This window comes from Pleurodeles waltl, chromosome 8 (genome assembly GCF_031143425.1).
Source record: "Pleurodeles waltl isolate 20211129_DDA chromosome 8, aPleWal1.hap1.20221129, whole genome shotgun sequence".
In the NCBI taxonomy this organism is placed as follows: domain Eukaryota; kingdom Metazoa; phylum Chordata; class Amphibia; order Caudata; family Salamandridae; genus Pleurodeles; species Pleurodeles waltl.
The window spans coordinates 666,822,361-666,841,985 of record NC_090447.1 but is presented as its reverse complement, the minus strand read 5'-3'; the positions used below and the strand labels follow the sequence as shown (position 1 = coordinate 666,841,985).

The window sequence follows — 19,625 nt, the reverse complement described above, 5'->3', positions numbered from 1 at the left end:
AGGACATCAGTTCATCTGGAACCCGGAGTGTGAACAAGCATTTGCGGACATTTGGTATGCCGTCATGGCGGTGGATCACCTCCCATATTTCGATGCATCCCTGTGCACTGAACTCATGGTGGATGCCAGCCCGATGGGCTTAGGAGCCATCCTGGCCCAACACATGCCTGGTTGTGAATCACCCAGGCGAATTGTTGCATATGCGAGCTGAAGACTCACAAAATTAGAAAAGGCATATCCCAACTAGAGGAAGAGAGCCTAACTGTGGTGTGGGAATGTGAACATTATCACATGTTCATCTATAGGAAGCCATTCACAATTGTAACTGATCACAATATAAGGCAACCCAAAAGCACATTGAGAGATGGGAAATACATTTGATGGACTATCAAAATTGTTCACAAACCCAGGAAAGACCATAACCCGGCTGACTACATGTCAAGACACCCCGTGTCAAACACAAAATAGCCAGTGTCCATTGATGAAGAATACATCAACTTTGTACTGCATCAGAATACTCCATCTGATGAAAGATGCCACACTGGCAGTGTTAAAACAACTGATGAAGCAACAGAGGGGGAGACACATGAATAGCAACATCCAGATCAGTGAAGGGATCAACAGAGAAAAAGTGCTTGCATTCAAACAGGTGCAAGAGGAACTGTCTGAAACAGAGAGAGGGCTCCTGCTTCGAGGCACCAGAATGGTAATTCCTCAGGCCCTTCGCCAAAAGACAGTAATCCTAGCACATGAGAGACACAGAGGGGTACTGGTAACAAAAAAATGCTGAGGGAGAAAGTATGGTTCCCAGGCCTTGACCACTAGATGGAGACGATGATCCTGGCGTGTCACCTTTGTCAGACCATGGGACGGCTGTCCAAGCCAGAGCAGCTGCGCGTGTCAAAACTCCCTGATGCTGTATGGTCAACACTAGCCATGGCCTTCTATGGGCCACTGGACATTAGTTGATACCTACTTGTCATTATTGACGAATGCGGTCGCTCCCCCTCGTGCACCATGTGTCGTCCATCTCAGCAGCAGCCACCCTACAGCAAATGGCATGATAGAGCATTTAATGGAAAACATAAAGAAAGCAGTACAAAAAGCCAAACTGACACAAATTTTAGTCGGCCAAGCCCTGTGCCAAGTACTCCGGGGCTACTGAAACACCCCATACAGCTCCACAGGGCAATGGCCATCGGAACTGGCCGTGGGAAGGAAAAGCAGAACTTGTTTACCCCAGCTGGTGAGCAAAGCAACACTAGAACATAGTGCCATAGTTGCATGTGACCAAGAGGACAAGGAGAAAATGAAAAGGCAGGCAGACGCACAATGTCACACGACTTCCTCCGAACTCAAGCCCCGAGACCTGGTCCTTGTGCATAAGCGTCAAACACGAAAGTTGTATAGTTTTTTTCTAGCCAGCCACTGACAATCATTAACGTAAATAGGACGATGATCACAGATGCAGCATGGCCCTATTCTGTCACCAGGAACAGTTAATCACAGGTGATCCGGAGGCCCAGCAGACTAATTGAAGAAATGTGACATATGCTGAGTTTCAGAATCCTCTCCCTCTCTCTTTCTCTCTCTTACACACTCTCTCTCACTCTCTGTATCCTGCACCAATTTTGTTTGTCTCTCCTCCTTCCATTTTGTTTTCTTTCTCCCCACCCAGTTGTCCTGCAGGAGAATGGGTTTATTTGTCCACAAAGGGGAGATATGTTGCAGTGCCGAAATGAGGCAGGGCACTAGGACCCTGCCCACATGTGGCTACTGCATACGGAAGAGGACATCGCTTTTGGTCATGAGGGGACGGGGACAAGATTTGGGGGGTCATTCTGACCTCGGCGGTAAAAGGCGCTTACCGCCGGTCAGAAGACCGCCATAACACCGCCGCGGGAGCGGTAAACCGCCACGGTTATTCTGACCCGCAACTGGCAAACCGTCAAAAACCCGACATCCACAAAAGTCCGCCACACCAAAGGCCAGCGTAAAACTGGCGATGACCAAACCTCCACCGTCACGCCAACAGAAATACGCCCATTCCATTCCGACCCACGAATCCATGCGGCGGTCTTTCAACCGCGGTATTCCATTGGCGGGACACACCGCCGCGGTCAAAATACACACACATATTCAAAACACAGCCACATTGGACAATTTAAAATACACACACCTGATACACATACACACAACACTCCCACACACCCAAAACTATATAAAACACACCCCCACATCACCCACAAACCCCTACGACCAAAAAAAACGACAGAAAGCCTGAGAGAGACAGCACAGAATAGAGAACACCATCACACAGAGGCAAACCACACCATCACCCACACAATATCCACGCACAAAACACCACACATCACCACACTCTACAACACATACACCACCCCACACCTCATCCACACCACCCCGTGGCACCCCAAAGACACCCCCGGTTCTCAGACGCTGAACTCCGGGTCATGGTGGAGGAAATAGTTTGGGTAGAGCCCCAGCTCTTCGGGACACAGGTGCAGCACACCACCATTGCCAGGAAGATGGAGCTATGGCAAAGAATAGTGGACAGGGTCAACGCTGTGGGACAGCATCCACGAAATCGGGACAACATCAGGAAGCGGTGGAACGACCTGCGGGGGAAGGTGCGTTCCATGGTATCAAGGCACAACATCGCGGTGCAGAAGACTGGCGGCGGACCCCCACCTACTCCACCAGAATTTACAGCATGGGAGGAGCAAGTCTTGCACATCCTGCATCCTGAAGGCCTCACAGGAGTAGCTGGAGGAATGGACTCTGGTAAGTCTCATCTTCACCACTTCATTCCCCCCACCCCACCTGCATGCCAAATCATACCCCCACCCCCACCCCCATCACCCCAACTCCTTGCAAATAGCTCACCATCACAACCCACCCATCCCAACACCTAGCCCTGCATGCGTCCACAAAGCATGGACACCCATCACCAAAGCATGCCCACTGCACATCCACATCTCCCCCACAAGCCACCCTCACAAAAGCCCCCACACAGGAATGTCAGCCCTGGGGTACACGGGCACCCACCCATTGCACGATATGGCACACACTGAAGCAATAACCATACTTCTATATCCCTGCAGGACCTGAACGCCACCACACCGCCCAGGAGGGTCCAGAAATGTCCATCCCACCCCCAGAAGAGGCCACCAGTGATGACAGCAGCTCTGTCTCCCTGGACCCAGATGACCAGCCCGGCCCATCGGGGACCTCGGGACTGTCGGTTCCCTTCACACAGCCTCAGGCCACAGCAGACCTAACACCCTCTGGGAACACCAGCACAGCTCCCACCCAGCGGGCCCACGCCTCTGTCTCCAGGACACGTCAATCAGCGGTGTGTCCACCACTACAGGGCACCCAGGTTAACCCACCACCCCAACAACAACAGGGACCTGGGGGCAGTGGTAGTGGGCACACGGTCCAGGGGACAGAGGCCCAGGGAAACAGGGGAACTGGGAGGGCTGCTGTGCGACGGGGGGGGACAGGCCCAGGGAACCCACTCTCCACGAGGCCCTCTCCTCCATCATGGGAGCATACCACCACTCCCAGGAGACGATGGCGACGGTACTGGCCAGGTTCCAGGAGATCCAGGTCATGCAGGAGCAACAGTACATGGGGTTCAGGGAAGAACTCCGAAGCATCAGTTCCGCAATGGGCACCATCGTCGGGGCACCCAACCAGATTGTCACCACATTGCGGGACCATGTGGCACCACAAAGGGCCCCTGTCACTAGCATGGACCAAGAACAGGCTACCCCCTCTGCCGGCGCTAGTGGACAGGAGGCCCCCACACAACAACAGGCCACCAGAACCCCACCTCCTGCAGAAGAAGAACCACCCCGCAAGCGGAGCCTGAGATCTCGAAAGAAGACAGAGTAGGATGCCAAAACACCCGCCAGCAAAGGATACCCCCTGATGTCATCCCACTGTCCCACATTGTCACCCTGTCCAACCTTAAACTGCCGCTGCTCCATCCTTCCACAGGCATATGGACAATGCACCTGTGAGACTGAAAATCTGGACTCTGCCATGGACATTCCTCCACCATCACCCATCACCGAATTTCAACCATGTCCCTAAATTCAGCACTTTAATAAAATCACTTATTGCACAAAAATAATCAGGAGTCTGCCTGTATTGTGAACAAATGTATTAGACCTAACGCTGCCAAAATGTCCAGTTACATAGTGATAAGAACATACCACTGTCACACAGCTGTAGTCCATGGGGAAACAAAGCAGAGGTCACGCAGTGGGGCCCACATCTCTGAAATTTGAAGGGAAAGTCACAACTCAGTTAACATACACTGGGGGAATAGGCCAGACAGTAGGGAGGCAGGCGACTGTAAGTAATTGTAAAATGCCGGTGTTGATTCTTACCTGTGTGTTATTGGAAATACTGTAGTATCACTCTGTCCCTGTTGTCTGTGTCGTCCCCGTCGTCTTCCTCCTCTTCACTCTCCACAGGTTCCACCGCTGCCACAACACCACCATCTGGACCATCCTCCTGCAGGAAAGGCACCTGGCGTCGCAAAGCCAGGTTGTGAAGCATACAGCAGGCCACAATGATATGACACACCTTCTTCGGTGAGTACATTAGAGATCCACCTGTCATATGCAGGCACCTAAACCTGGCCTTCAGGAGGCCGAAGGTCCGCTCGATCACCCTTCTAGTACGCCCATGTGCCTCATTGTAGCATTCCTCTGCCCTGGTCCGGGGATTCCTCACTGGGGTCAGTAGCCAGGACAGGTTGGGGTAACCAGAGTCACCAATTAGCCACACACGGTGTCTCTGTAGCTGTTCCATCACATAAGGGATGCTGCTATTTCGCATGATGTAGGCGTCATGCACTGACCCAGGGAACTTGGCATTTACATGGGAGATGTACTGGTCAGCCAAACAGACCACCTGGACATTCATCGAATGATAACTTTTTCGGTTCCTGTACACCTGTTCACTTTCTCTGGGGGGAACCAAAGCCACATGGGTCCCATCAATGGCACCAATGATGTTGGGAATATGTCCAAGGGCATAGAAATCACCCTTCACTGTAGCCAAATCGCCCACCTCAGGGAAAACAATGTAGCTCTGCATGTATTTCATCAGGGCAGACAACACTCTGGACAACACCTTTGAAAACATAGGCTGAGACATCCCTGATGAAATGGCCACTGTAGATTGAAATGACCCGCTTGCCAAAAAATGGAGTACTGACAGAACCTGCACTAGAGGGGGGATCCCTGTGGGTTGGCGGATGGGTGACATCAGGTCTGGCTCCAGCTGGGCACACAGTTCCTGTATAGTGGCTCGGTCAAGTCTGTATTTCAGTATGACATGTCTTTCTTCCATTGTCGACAGGTCCACCAGTGGTCTGTACACGGGAACATTCCTCCATCTCCTCGCAAGTCCCAGCGGACGGTGCCTAGGAAGGACAACATGGAGCACAGAGTCAAGCAACCCACAGGTACGTTCCCACAGCTTGCACAGTACACGATTCTCTATGCATTGAATGGCTTGTATGAGTGGCAATGCAAGGCCTAGGCCTGTGTGGCGCAGTAGGAATTAAGCCATGTGGGCCCTTGAAATGGCGGCTGCCTGACCTGTGAAGTGTGACAATGGGATGTGAGGTCAATGCGCTGGCGTGGCACACCGTGGTGGTAGGCGGTCGAAGACCGCGGTGCAAAGCCGCATTGGTTAACATTGAACCCTATGGGTTTCAGGTGCCAATGACGAAGTGCGCCGGCGGTCGCGGCATGCACCGCCGCGGGCGTGACCGCCATTTACTATCTGATTAATCACTCGAGACCTGATCATCCACAGGAGAGGACCTATACTGCAAGTGCTGCTGTGACCTCGGTCTGGAAGAGACAATGGCTGCTGCGACTGGGGAAAGGGCCCCTGCCTTCACTTCTGAAGAATTGGAGAAACTCGTGGATGGGGTCCTCCCCCAGTATAAGCTACTCTACGGTCCTCCAGACCAACAGGTGAGTACACTGGGACCATGCTTTGTGGCCAATGCCTGGGTTGAGTGGGGTGAAAGAACGACGGTGCGGAGGGGAGCGAATGAGGCATGCATCAAACAACAGATGAGAGCATGTGCCACATGGCAAGGGTGGGGAGGGGGGGCCACTCACATCGAGCATGCAGAAAATGTTGATATTTTATTTTCTCTCCCTGTACGTGTCACATAGGTCAGCGCCCATCAGAAAATAGACATTTGGCGTGCCATCACCAAGGACGTCCGGACCCTGGGGGTCCACAAGAGATGGGGCACCCACTGCCGCAAGAGGTGGGAGGACATCCACCACGGGAGCAGAAAGACCGCAGAGGCTCTGCTGGGGATGGCCTCCCAACGTAGGAGGGGTGCCAGTCTTCAATTGACCCCCCTGATGTCCCGGATCCTGGTGGTGGCCTACCCAGATTTGGATGGGCGCGTGAGGACAACACAGCAGACACAAGGGGGTGAGTACAAGCACATTCTGCTATCTTAGTGCGCAGTGGAGGTGTCTGGGTGGGGGAGGAGGGATGTGGGTATCCGTAGGCCAGGGCGCTTTCTGTAGGCTAGGCCCCTCCGTAAGGCATGGCCCTGTGCCCCCGCCCCCCACCTCTGTAGGGTGCCAAGTATAGCTATCCATGGCCCTGTGTCACCTATGTGTGCAGTTGTCGTCCATTGGCTTGTAGGCCAAGGCTCACTGATTGAGTAGTGTACCCCAAGTGCGCGGCGTAGTGCAGGGGGCTTCTGTGTCTGTCCTCTCCGCCAACTGTGTTGCCAATGCATGCACTCAACATGTCTTTATTTCTCCCTCCCCCTTTTTTTGTCTGCTCTTCCTGTTCATGTGTGCATTAGCATCATCTGGCGGAGGAGAAGTGGCATTGGAGCACGAGGGAGCTGCATCTCACATGGCCCCGGAGGGCCATGCAACGGACTCTGATTTCACCAGTGAGACGGAGGGCGAGGGGGGCTTCACAACGGGGACACGTGGAGACATCAGCGACACCGACACGTCCTCGGAAGGGAGCTCCCTTGTGGTGGCGGCAACATCCGTGCCCATCGCAACAACAGGTACAGCCGCCACCCAGCGCACCAGCTCCGCCCTCCAAGCAGCCCCTCAGCGTTCGCCCCGTGCCCGCTCGCACACCAAGGCGGGCATCTCCTTCGCCCCAGGCACCTCAGGCCCTGCCCCAGTTACCCCTGCTGCCCTCAGTGAGGAGGTCATTGACCTCCTCCGGACGCTCATTGTTGGGCAGTCTACCCTTTTGAATGCCATCCAGGGGGTGGAAAGGGTGGTGCATCGGAGCAATGCATACCTGGAGGGCATTCATTCGGGTCAGGCTGCCCATCAGCGATCGTTCAACGCTCTGGCCTCAGCACTGACGGCAGCCATTGTCCCTGTCTCCAGCCTCCCTCCACCCAGTCCCACTCCCCTGTTCCTCTGCCTATCCCAGACACACCTACAGACCAGCCTGCACACACCTCAACACCCAAGGTCAGCTCATCCAGACATAAGCACCACACATTCCACAAGCATTCACACAAGCAACAGCCACATGCAGACATGCCAACAGCCACTGCCTCCTCTGTGTCCCCCTCCTCCTCGTCTCCCTCCTCCCTCCCTGTGACGTCTCCACTCACACTTGCATGCACAACATCATCATCCACTACGTCCATCAACAGCACACCCACCAGAACACTCCGCACACGTGCAGTCACCACCCCCACTGCCATTTACACGTCCCCTGTGTCCTCTCCCACTGTGTCTGTCACCCCCTCATCCAAACCACACAAACGCAGGCAGCCACCCACCCAACAGCCATCCACCTCACGACAGCCTCCGTCACAAGCACCTGCACCCAAAGACAGCACACTTGACTCTCCTACAACCACATCCTCTTCCTCCACTCCCATACCCACTGCACCTACCCTTCCCATTGCTCCTAAAAAGTTTTTCCTCTCAAAAATTAACCTCTTTCCATTACCTGACCCAACCCCCTCCATCTCGTAAAAGTCCAATCAGCACCTCAGCCACCACAACCCCTGGACCTACAAGGACCATAGTCCAGGGATATTGGAGTCCACCACCTTCGAGGGCAGCCACATCGGCCAGCAGCAAAGGGACAGCCAGCCCACCCCCTGGGAAAAAATCTAAAAAAGGGAAGGCCCAGTGCGATAGGACAGAGAAGGTAGCCTCCAAAGCCACCAAAGCCACCACCCTGGCACCGTCAGGAAGTGGGGTGCCACCTGGCACATCTACAAAGGGAGGCAAGGGCCACAGAGACTCACGGAAGGATGGTAAGGGCAGCACGGCTGACCAGTCCGGCAGCAGGCGAGCAGCCCAGGAGGGCCCAACCAGCCCCATTCCTGGGGTGAAGGAGGACACCCACGGGCACGGGACACCAGCACAGGAGGGCCCCGCAAGCGAAAAGTCGGATGGCGAGTGAACACCATCTATTATCCGGATCTGGTGCCCTGGAGACACATGTGAAGAACCGCTGAACAGGGCCCTTCAAGACAAGAACTGCTGAACAGGGCCCTTCAAGACAAGAACCGCTGAACAGGGCCCTTCAAGACAAGAACCGCTGAACAGGGCACCGCCATCTCAAGAACTGCTGAACAGGGCCCTTCAAGACCTGCACCGCTGAACAGGGCCCTTCAAGAGCTGCACCGCTGAACAGGGCCCTTCAAGACAAGAACCGCTGAACAGGGCCCTTCAAGACAAGAACCGCTGAACAGGGCACCGCCGTCTCAAGAACCGCTGAACAGGGCACCGCCATCTCAAGAACCGCTGAACAGGGCCCTTCAAGACCTGCACCGCTGAACAGGGCCCTTCAAGACCTGCACCGCTGAACAGGGCCCTTCAAGAGCTGCACCGCTGAACAGGACCCTTCAAGACAAGAACAGCTGAACAGGGCCCTTCAAGACAAGAACCGCTGAACAGGGCACCGCCGTCTCAAGAACCGCTGAACAGGGCCCTTCAAGACCTGCACCGCTGAACAGGGCCCTTCAAGAGCTGCACCGTTGAACAGGGCACCGCCGTCTCTGCACCGCTCCGCCGAGCCCTTCATCTCAAGCACCGCTCCGCTGGGCCCTTCATCTCAAGCACCGCTCCGCTGGGCCCTTCATCTCAAGCACCGCTCCCCTGGGCCCTTCATCTCAAGCACCGCTCCGCTGGGCCGTTCCTCTCACGCACCGCTCCGCTGGGCACCGCCGTCTCTGCACTGCTCCGCTGGGCCCTTCATCTCAAGCACCGCTCCGCTGGGCCCTTCATCTCAAGCACCGTTTCGCTGGGCCCTTCCTCTCAAGCACCGCTCCGCTGGGCCCTTCCCCTCAAGCACCGCTCCGCTGGGCCCTTCATCTCAAGCACAGCTCCGCTGGGCCCTTCATCTCAAGCACCGCTCCGCTGGGCCCTTCATCTCAAGCACCGCTCCGCTGGGCACCGCCGTCTCTGCACCGCTCCGCTGGGCACCGCCGTCTCTGCACCGCTCCGCTGGGCCCTTCATCTCAAGCACCGCTCCGCTGGGCCCTTCATCTCAAGCACCGTTCCGCTGGGCCCTTCCTCTCAAGCACCGCTCCGCTGGGCCCTTCATCTCAAGCACCGCTCCCCTGGGCCCTTCATCTCAAGCACCGCTCCGCTGGGCCGTTCCTCTCACGCACCGCTCCGCTGGGCACCGCCATCTCTGCACCGCTCCGCTGGGCCCTTCATCTCAAGCACCGTTCCGCTGGGCCCTTCATCTCAAGCACCGTTCCGCTGGGCCCCTTCCTCTCAAGCACCGCTCCGCTGGGCCCTTCCCCTCAAGCACCGCTCCGCTGGGCCCTTCCCCTCAAGCACCGCTCCGCTGGGCCCTTCATCTCAAGCACCGCTCCGCTGGGCCCTTCATCTCAAGCACCGCTCCGCTGGGCCCTTCATCTCAAGCACCGCTCCGCTGGGCCCTTCATCTCAAGCACCGCTCTGCTGGGCACCGCCGTCTCTGCACCGCTCCACTGGGCACCGCCGTCTCTGCACCGCTCCGCTGGGCCCTTCATCTCAAGCACCGCTCCGCTGGGCCCTTCCTCTCAAGCACCGCTCCGCTGGGCCCTTCCTCTCAAGCACCGCTCCGCTGGGCCCTTCATCTCAAGCACCGCTCCGCTGGGCCCTTCATCTCAAGCACCGCTCCGCTGGGCCCTTCCTCTCAAGCACCGCTCCGCTGGGCCCTTCCTCTCAAGCACCGCTCCGCTGGGCCCTTCCTCTCAAGCACCGCTCCGCTGGGCCCTTCCTCTCAAGCACCGCTCCGCTGGGCCCTTCCTCTCAAGCACCGCTCCGCTGGGTCCTTCATCTCAAGCACCGCTCCGCTGGGCCCTTCATCTCAAGCACCGCTCCGCTGGGCCCTTCATCTCAAGCACCGCTCCGCTGGGCCCTTCCTCTCACGCACCGCTCCGCTGGGCACCGCCGTCTCTGCACCGCTCCGCTGGGCCCTTCATCTCAAGCACCGCTCCGCTGGGCCCTTCATCTCAAGCACCGCTCTGCTGGGCCCTTCCTCTCAAGCACCGCTCCGCTGGGCACCGCCGTCTCTGCACCGCTCCGCTGGGCCCTTCATCTCAAGCACCGCTCCGCTGGGCCCTTCATCTCAAGCACTGCTGGCCCATTGGCAGAAGGGGCAGGCCCTGATCAGTGTCGGGCAGGGCTGCACGATACACTCTGGGCACCAAGACTCCTCCAGTACCAGTGGAGTCTGTCATCCACTTGAGAGACTGTGGCTTTGCACTCCCCAGGATGGCACAGTGGGCAGGCCACCCACTGTAGAGACTTGAGAGACTGTGGCTTTGCACTCCCCAGGATAAAGCGGTGGCCAGGCCACCCACTGCAGAGACTTGAGAGACTGTGGCTTTGCACTCCCCAGGATGGCACAGTGGGCAGGCCACACACTGTAGAGACTTGTGAGACTGTGGCTTTGCACTCCCCAGGATAAAGCGGTGGGCAGGCCACCCACTGCAGAGACTTGAGAGACTGTGGCTTTGCACTCCCCAGGAGGGCACAGTGGGTAGGCCACCCACTTGTGAGACTTGAGAGACTGTGGCTTTGCACTCCCCAGGATGGCACAGTGGGCAGGCCACCCACTGTAGAGACTTGTGAGACTGTGGCTTTGCACTCCCCAGGATAAAGCGGTGGGCAAACCACCCACTGCAGAGACTTGAGAGACTGTGGCTTTGCACTCCCCAGGATTGAACAGTGACCATGGAGGCCCCTCGTGGATCTAGCGTCGTGGACTCATCTGGCTGAGGTGCCCCCCCTTCCCTTCCCCCTGAGGTGCCTGTAGTTTTCCTATCTGATGCCCCTGCAGTGTTCTCTCCAATGGATTCGGGTCTCCTGTGTGGGCTTTGCCCATGTGTTGAGGACCATTGGCCCACGTACGATGACTGTAAGCCAATTTTGACGGGACAATTTACATATGTGTATATAATTATAGGATGTTCGAATTACTTATTTACTTAGCCTTACAATATATTTGGATTTAGATATCATATTTTTTTGTCTTTGCATTCTTCTGGGGGGTTCGGGGGGTGTCACTCTGAGTTGTTGCTCTGCATTGGTGTGTAGGTAGTTGGGGGGGGGGCGGTCGCGTATGTGTGTGCCCGTAATCTTTTCTCCTCCCCCCTCCCCTGTGTCGTAGGTGCAGTACTCACCGATGTCTTCTGCGCCAGCGTTCGTGCTCCTGGTAGAGGAGCAGGTAGACAATTGCTGGTAGGATGTGTAGTTCGGGTTCCATGCTGTCCAGATTCCTCGTGGAGTGTGTAGAGGTGAGCGTTTTCCCGTTCGTAGTCTGTTTCCGCCGTGTTTTTATCGGCGGGGCTCCCGCCCCGGAAAAGGTGGCGGATTGGTGAGTTGTGATAGGGTGGGCGGTACATTGTCTGCCGCCTGTCTGTTGGCGGTGACCGCCGCGCTGTTTGTTTGTCCCGCCGTGGCGGTCAGAGTATTAAAGTGGCGGTCTCTGTTGGCGGTTTCCGCCAAGGTCAGAATTCCATTTTTTGGACCGCCTGCCTGTTGGCGGGTTGGCCGCCGCTTCAACACCGACCGCCAGGGTTGGAATGACCCCCTTGGACTCTCATTCGGGGAAAGGGGATCGGCAATGAGGCACGAGACTCCTTAGCTCCGTGGCATGCCATGTACCTCTTCTGTACGATATACAAATAAATAATTGGTATCACTCATACATGTATGGCCTAGTATATGAATTTGCAGCTGGCTTTACAGCCCTCAAGGTAAAAAGGCTATTAGCCCCCCAAAAACCTTCACTCCTGTACATGTCAACATGACATGCTGTAATGTTTTAAAATGTAAGTGGCATTAGAGATATATTGGCTGCTCCCTTTCAATTTCCATCCATTAAAGAAACCCAAGTAGCCAAAAAAGTTGAAGAATGGGAACAAACACATTTCAACTTTATTAGGTTGACTGGACTTCTCTCTCAGCAAAATGAAACGAAGAAGCCCAGTCAGTCGTGTGTAAACAGGGTATTAATTACCCTCCACTCATGATGGACCCCTGCCTGCAGTTCGGGTGTGGGCAGTAATGAAATGTCTTCATTGCTTGCAGGAACGGGCAATATTGCTTAAATAGCCTCCAAACGGTCATTTCATTTATTACATTAATTATTTTTTCTAAATAATTTTTGTTAGGCATCATTCTGTTATTGCTTTTCTGATAGCCAACTAAGAGTAACACAGATGCTAAGATTTTGATCACTTGTAATGATCTCAAAAGCTCAAATCCCAGTATGAAATTTAAAAGACTCATTTTCCTGACCACTATTAGTTTGATTTATTACATTTCTTAAAGGCTAGAATTCTTTCATCATTATAGCCGTTTAATGCATCAAAAATCACTATCAGACAACAGGAGTAAGGTCAAATTGTTACCTGGGCACATGTTCAGGGTACATTTAGACTTCAATTATGCGTCTTCCGGCAAATTCCTGTATATGTGCGAACTTCTGTTTCTGCACATATCGGTATTATGAGATGTGTGGATCTCATATGCCAAAAATATATTAACTGAATCAATTTTGACAGGGTAAACCTGCTGAGATTTAACCGGGGGAAGTGTCAGGTAAATCTTGGGAAATACAGATTATGGTGCTGGGGGCACCAACATTTGCTTGTGAAGCCCCATTTATTTTTGGAGCACAACTTGAAATAGATGATAATTATATTACCCAAAAAATTCTGTACACAGAGGTGTTGGATTTTATTGCGTGCGATAATGATCGCATTCGACACCGGGGTTCTTGTAATCAAGAACAAAGTGTTTTGTTGTTCAAAAATCACTGGCATGGGATTTGAAGCTCTTTTCAAAATGACAACTAGATCTGCTCTACAAAGATTGAAAAATGTTGGTGCAAAGGGACAGGCTTTTTTTAATAAACTTTCTTTTTCAATTCCGACATAGTGTGAACCACATTTTTGATTGAATTTTAGCCCATACACCATTTGCAGATTTACAAAGTGCCTTGCATTGTGTCAACCTCCCGCTGTGGTTAATGTTGTGGCCAAATGAGCAGGGGCTTCGGCTTTTAATACCATACATGTGATTCTGCATGTCTTGAAGATAATGTAGGTCAATCAAGAATGGGTGTCTGGGGCCAATGATGTACCATAAATTGACGACACCCCCAACAGATTGTGACAAGAAGCCCATGAGCCACAATTCTGCAGGAGAGAGGCATAAGTAACAGGTATTCATTGGTCTTGGCCTGAATGCCCCCAATCCTGAAGAATTGGGGGCCCCTCTGTTCGTCAGGGGATGTAGGGGAATGTGTTACTCCCCTGCCTGTGGGATGGCTAACTTAGGAAGGGATACACACTGCATCGTTCCCAAAACAGATCAGAATTTCTTTGTTCTACTCGTGGCCTTTTTTGGGCAATCCTTATCTACTATTTTTTGTTTTATGAGTCCTCAATGATTTTCTGGTGGGCTGTAGGAAATTAGGTTACAGGTTAAGGGGGGATGAAACCCTACTCAAGCAGCAATCACAATCTTTGTCAGGGTGAGACACAAGCAAACTCCAAATTAACCTGTCCTCAACCCTCTGGTAGCTTGGCACAAAAGCAGTCAGGCTTACCTTACAGGCAGTGTGTAAAGTGTTTATGCAGCAGTTCAAACAGTCATAAAGTGAAAACACAACACAAGAAGAATCCCACAGCAATTTAGAGAAATAGAGTATAATTAAAAAAAATATTTGAGACCACAATGAGAAAAATCCAATCAGTAGAACCGGGGATATGCAATTTCACAGTTTGAAGTAACAATAGTGTCTAGAAACACAAGGCGCCAACTGTGGCTAGATGCACCTGCCGAACCAGGACAAAGTCACAACTTCAGGCTGATCGCAATGGAGCATGGGCCAGCCAGAGAGACAAAATTAGGCCCACTGAACAAAGTACCTTGAATCCTGGTTGTGGAATGTTATGAGATCCTGCATCAAAGATGTGTTGTACAGTGGCGGTTTCCGACTAGTTGTGAGGCTGCGATGTGGAGTCCTGCATCGCTGTCAAGGATGTGGTAAAGAAGGAGCTTGTGATATGAAGTCTTGCACTGAAGGTGCCTTGTAGAGTGGTGACTTCAGCCTGTGATGCGAAGTACAGCATCAGAGATGTGTCATGCTGTGGCAGTTCTGAAACGGAACTGCAAGGAAATGGCTCGCGCTGCATCGGTTCTGCCCACAGGAGCACAGCCGGGCTGGCAGAGCAGCTTCAGACCTACTTCCAAAGGTGAAGGACTCGGGTGGCACCACTTAGCAATTGGGGGGGTGGCGGGGGCGTTAGGACTTGCAGCAGACAGAGTCCAATTGATGGGTTCAAGGTGGTTGGAGCCTTTTCTGTCTCTGAGACCATGATCAGGAGGCCAGCAAACTAGCCCTTGGAGTCACTCAGGTAGCTGTGGAAACAAGATGCAGGTCCAGGCCTTTCACTCAGGCAGAAAGGCAACAAAGTAGCAATCCTTCTTGCAGAGCAGCACAGCAGTCTTCCACAGGTCCGGAAATGTACTGAAGAGTTGGGTCTGGGCATCCATTATTTATACATGGTGTCCACTTTGAATAACAAGAAGTTTCTGGAGGTTTCCTCCCCCAGAAGTGTTTGGGTTTTCCTGCCTCCCTGCCCTGGCTTCAGGTCCTCTGCAGTCACAATAGATTAGTGTCAAACCCTTTGTGAGTGTGCGCAGGTCGAGGTGTTGTGATGTGCAAGTGTTGTAAATGACCGCTCCTCCTCCTCATCAAGTCAGAGATAGCCATTCCTGCTGACACCTGTTCCCCTTTGCCTCACTGTCTGGGACTAATACACAAAGTCCAACTGCCAGCCACTCGTAATAATGGGACCCATTATACAGACTGCAGGCACCAAATGGTTGGGACAAGAAAATGCCAACTTTCCAAATGTCGCATTTTCAGAATTATGTTCCAAAGACTGACTTTTCCATTAAAGAGTTTTTTTTGAATTACAGTTCTTCAGACTCAAAACGCTACATTTCTACTTGCTACCAATGGAAAGTTAGCACTTATTAAATGTAATAAGGTAACCAATTGTTCTTCTATAGGGGTGGTAGGCCTTGCAGTAGTGAAAAACAAATTAAAGAGTTTTCACTACAAGGACATGTAAAAGTTAAATGTACATGTCCAACTTTTTAAATACACTGCACCCGCTCTATGGGCTATTTAGGGCCTACCCTAGGGGTGATCCATGTGTGTTAAAAAGAAAGGTTTATAACTGGCAAAATGTTTATTTGCCATGTGAAAATGGCAGTTTAGAACTGCACACACACAGGCTGCAATGGCAGGCCTGAGACATGTTTAAAGGCTGCTAAATTAGGTAGCACAATCAGTGCTGCAGGGTCACTGGTAGCATTGATGTACTTGCCCTGGTGGCATTGCAGGACAACAAAAACAAGATCATGCAAACATGGAGGAGTAAGGCAAAATGTTTGGGGGAAAGCCACCCTAAGGCTGACAGGTCTAACAGTGACTCATTATGCCAAACCAATGCATGGACAGCATCATGCATTCATCATAAATTATAAATGTGTAAATATGAGGATACTTAGGGCCGTATTTATACTTTTTTTAGCGCCGCATTTGCGCCGCTTTTTGACGCAAAACGGTGCAAACCTACAAAATACAATGGTATTTTGCAAGTTTGCGCCGTTTTTGCGTAAAAAAACTACACAAATGCGGCGCAAAAAAAGTATAAATACGGGCCGCATTTCTTTAAAAATGGTTAAGTGTGTGGGCAATAATCGGATTAAGAAGAACATCAAGTAACATCCAAAATTGCTCACTGGAAGTTTCATACATTAACATTTCTGTCAGTGGCGGCCGGCAGCTTTGGGAGGGGGGCGGGCGGGACACACACACAAACACACACACACACAGGCTCATTCTTTCACACACAGACATGCACGCACGCTCATCCATTAACAACACTCATTCCATTCAAACATACACACACGCACCAAACATTCATTTTACAAGATCACACACATTCATTCTTTCACTCACACACGCACGCACTCACATCCATTAACAACACTCATAACACTCAAACATGCACGCGCGCACCAAACATTCAATGTAAAACATAACATAACACACATACATACACACACACACACACTTACCTTTAGCCTCCGGGTCCCAGGAGGGTTGGGACTGCTGCCTTCCCTCACTGGCTGACCTGAGGTCAGCCAATGAGGGAAGGCAGAAGTTCCAGCCTCGTCACAGAGTGGCGATGGGGTCAGTGAGACTGCTGACCCCACCCCACTCTGTGACGAAGTGTCACTGATTGACACTCGCCCTGGGCACTTCAGGGCTTAAACCTGAAGCGCCCAGGGAGAGTGTCAATGGGTGACGCTTTCCTCGTCACCCATGGGAGGGCCTCGAGGCACCTTTGCTGGGCCGAGGAGGTCACGCCCATAAGGGTTGTAATCTCCTCAGCCCAGGAAAGTTCAGCTCAGGCAGCCAGGAGTCTGCGCAAATCGCGCATGTCTGTTCCTGGCTGCCTGACCTGAACATGAAGAGTGTCTGTCAGGCTGAACAAAGGTCAGCCTGACAGACACTCTTCATGGGGTGGGGGGGCGTGGCCCCTCCGCCCTAAAGGACGGGCCGCCACTGATTTCTGTGTGCACAATCCAAAGAAATTTTATTTTGAGCTGGCTGAAATTTCTAATTAGTTTTACAAATAGTATATAGAATCGTCCAGAGGTGCAATTTATAATCAGATCATATCAATTGGTAAATATGGGTCAAACACACTGAATATTGGTTAATCGTTCTAGTTTTTCTTCTCCATGACTCACAGAATTAAATGACTGTTAAAGCCTGTGGCTTTCTACTCCTGGCATACCTTGGTACAATGAAACACCCATGTCAGACACGCGTGGGAGATGCAAGTTCCCTGCCTTGAACACACTCTAGCTTGTGTAAATGATAGAAGGGATGCTATGTGACGGTTATTAAAATTCCTGAAAACCCTTAATTTAGCCATCACGTTTGAGCACTTTGATAGTGTATTCCACAGATCTTTTCTTTCAGGAGCATGAACCTGTCTTGTTCTATTTTTTAACTGATATTTATACTCCTGGGTCGCTGAAATAAGAGTTAAAGTAGGTCCCCTAGGAACATATTCTTACCTATATGTGAGTGCAATCTACATATGTTGTTGATATTTGTATGCAATGTCCTGCTGTCTAACCCAGTATTTCAAAAACGTGGAATACCTACATGACAAATTGTGAAAGGCAAATTAAGATATAAGAATTACAAAGTAAGTGGTCTAGAGTAGAACGTACAGGTAAACGAAATAATAGAGGTTATCTTTATTATGTAATGTTTGTGGGAGGCCTACCTTTGCAAATGTAACTATGAGCTGGTGAAAATAGTTCATTTTACTTGTTTTGTTACCAACATCAGAGCTGGTAGATTTCCTTTCTTCAAATGCTGCCATAGTTCAGGGGAGTGGGGTACCTGTTAACCGGGCATAAGGAGAACCTTTCAAAGCAATGGGAAAATAATGCTACACATTAGATGTTCCTCTTTTAATGCTAAAGCTATATTTAGCAATAGTTTAACAGTTTATCTTTAGTTTGTATACCTTGTTTTTCATAGAAAACACAGAAATGTTCTGTGAAAACAGACGGATTTTGCTCCCTTCTCTTCCAGGATGCGTATTGCCTTTTAGCTAAATACACGTAACAAATACATGAGCAATGGTAGTAATACAAAAGAAGAAGTTAATATTTGAATATTTCTACTTACAGCTTTCTAATTCAAGTGAGCAGTTCTGTGTGTCCAGAGGAAACCTGCTAAAATCCATGAAGCACAGGGCAGAAACGGTTATCCTGTAAAAAGGACCAGAACGTTCAAATATAGAAAACGTTAGCAAAGCAAACCACAAACCGCTTTGTAGATCTGGTTTGATACATTTAATGTATCGATTTAAACAATCTATCCTCCGTAGTTTCAAACGATATATCGAAAGGCGATCAAAGACTGAACTGAAATTCCACAATCATAACATATATACAGACATTAAAGAACCAAACACAGCAAATATACAGTAATATAAGGTCAATTATTCGGAGCATACCCCCAATAAAAATAAAAACATAGCATATATTCATAAGTATATTAAAAACATACGAGTGTAAGACTGTCTGTGGTTGTTTCACTTAAGTGCCTTCATGGGCTGGATTTAAAGGTAGTTGCCATGCACAAAGTTGCTCCTTTTACTGATCCGAAACAAACGTCTCTGCACTTGCTCATTTAAATTCGTGGAACAGTGAGCAGTAAGCAGTTAACTGGAGCTGAGCAAAGGATCACAGACATCTCATTGGTTGCTTGCCCTTTTTAACTAGGCGCACTATCTCTATTTAACTTTAGGGGGCATATTTATACTCCGTTTGCGCCGAATGTGCGTCAAAATGTTTGACGCACATTCGGCGCAAACCTTGCCCCATATTTATACTATGACCTCCGAACCCACAGAAGTCAAAAATCCTCTGTGTGCGCCATTTTTTGGATACGGGAAACCACCTTGCGTTAATGACATGTAAGGTAGGCGTTCCCGTCCAAAAAATGACTATAAGGCCTGTGCGCCTTATTTATACTCCCGCGTCATTTTGACGCACAGGAGGGGGCGGGCCTTAAAAAACGGCGCACAGCCTGATGTGTGCCGGTTTTTAACGCCTGGGTGAGGGCAGGCGTTAAGGGACCTGTGAGCTCACTTTCATGGTATCTGACCATGGAAGCAGTCCAGAGGTGCCCTTCCCTGCCCCCAGGGACACCCCCTGCTACCCTGCCCCACCCCTGGAGGACACCCATGGATGGGGGGACCCATCCCAGGTAAGTACAGGTAAGTAGAGGTAAGTATGATTTTTTCTTTTTTTAAAGTGGCATGGGGGGGCCTAATTTGGGGCCCCCTACATGCCACTGTGCCCAATGGCCATGCCTAGGGGACAGAAGTCTTCTGGGCATAAATAAGGCGCCCGCCTGGCGCGTAGGAATGGCGTTAGCAGGTGGTAAAAAAATTTGCACAAACCAGCACTGGCGCTGGTTTGCGTCAA

The 19,625-nt window shown here is 51.4% G+C and overlaps 1 protein-coding gene across 1 annotated transcript in view; it reads right to left on the bottom strand.

Annotated features, from left to right (window-relative positions):
- The window catches only part of LOC138249546 (gamma-aminobutyric acid receptor subunit rho-3-like), a 1,472,352-nt gene that overhangs the window by 213,888 nt on the left and 1,238,839 nt on the right, over positions 1 to 19,625 (bottom strand). Inside the window, exon 5 of the mRNA XM_069203495.1 lies at positions 18,319 to 18,401. Within this exon, the coding sequence (XP_069059596.1) occupies positions 18,319 to 18,401 (83 nt within the window). The remainder of the gene's footprint in view (positions 1 to 18,318; positions 18,402 to 19,625) is intronic.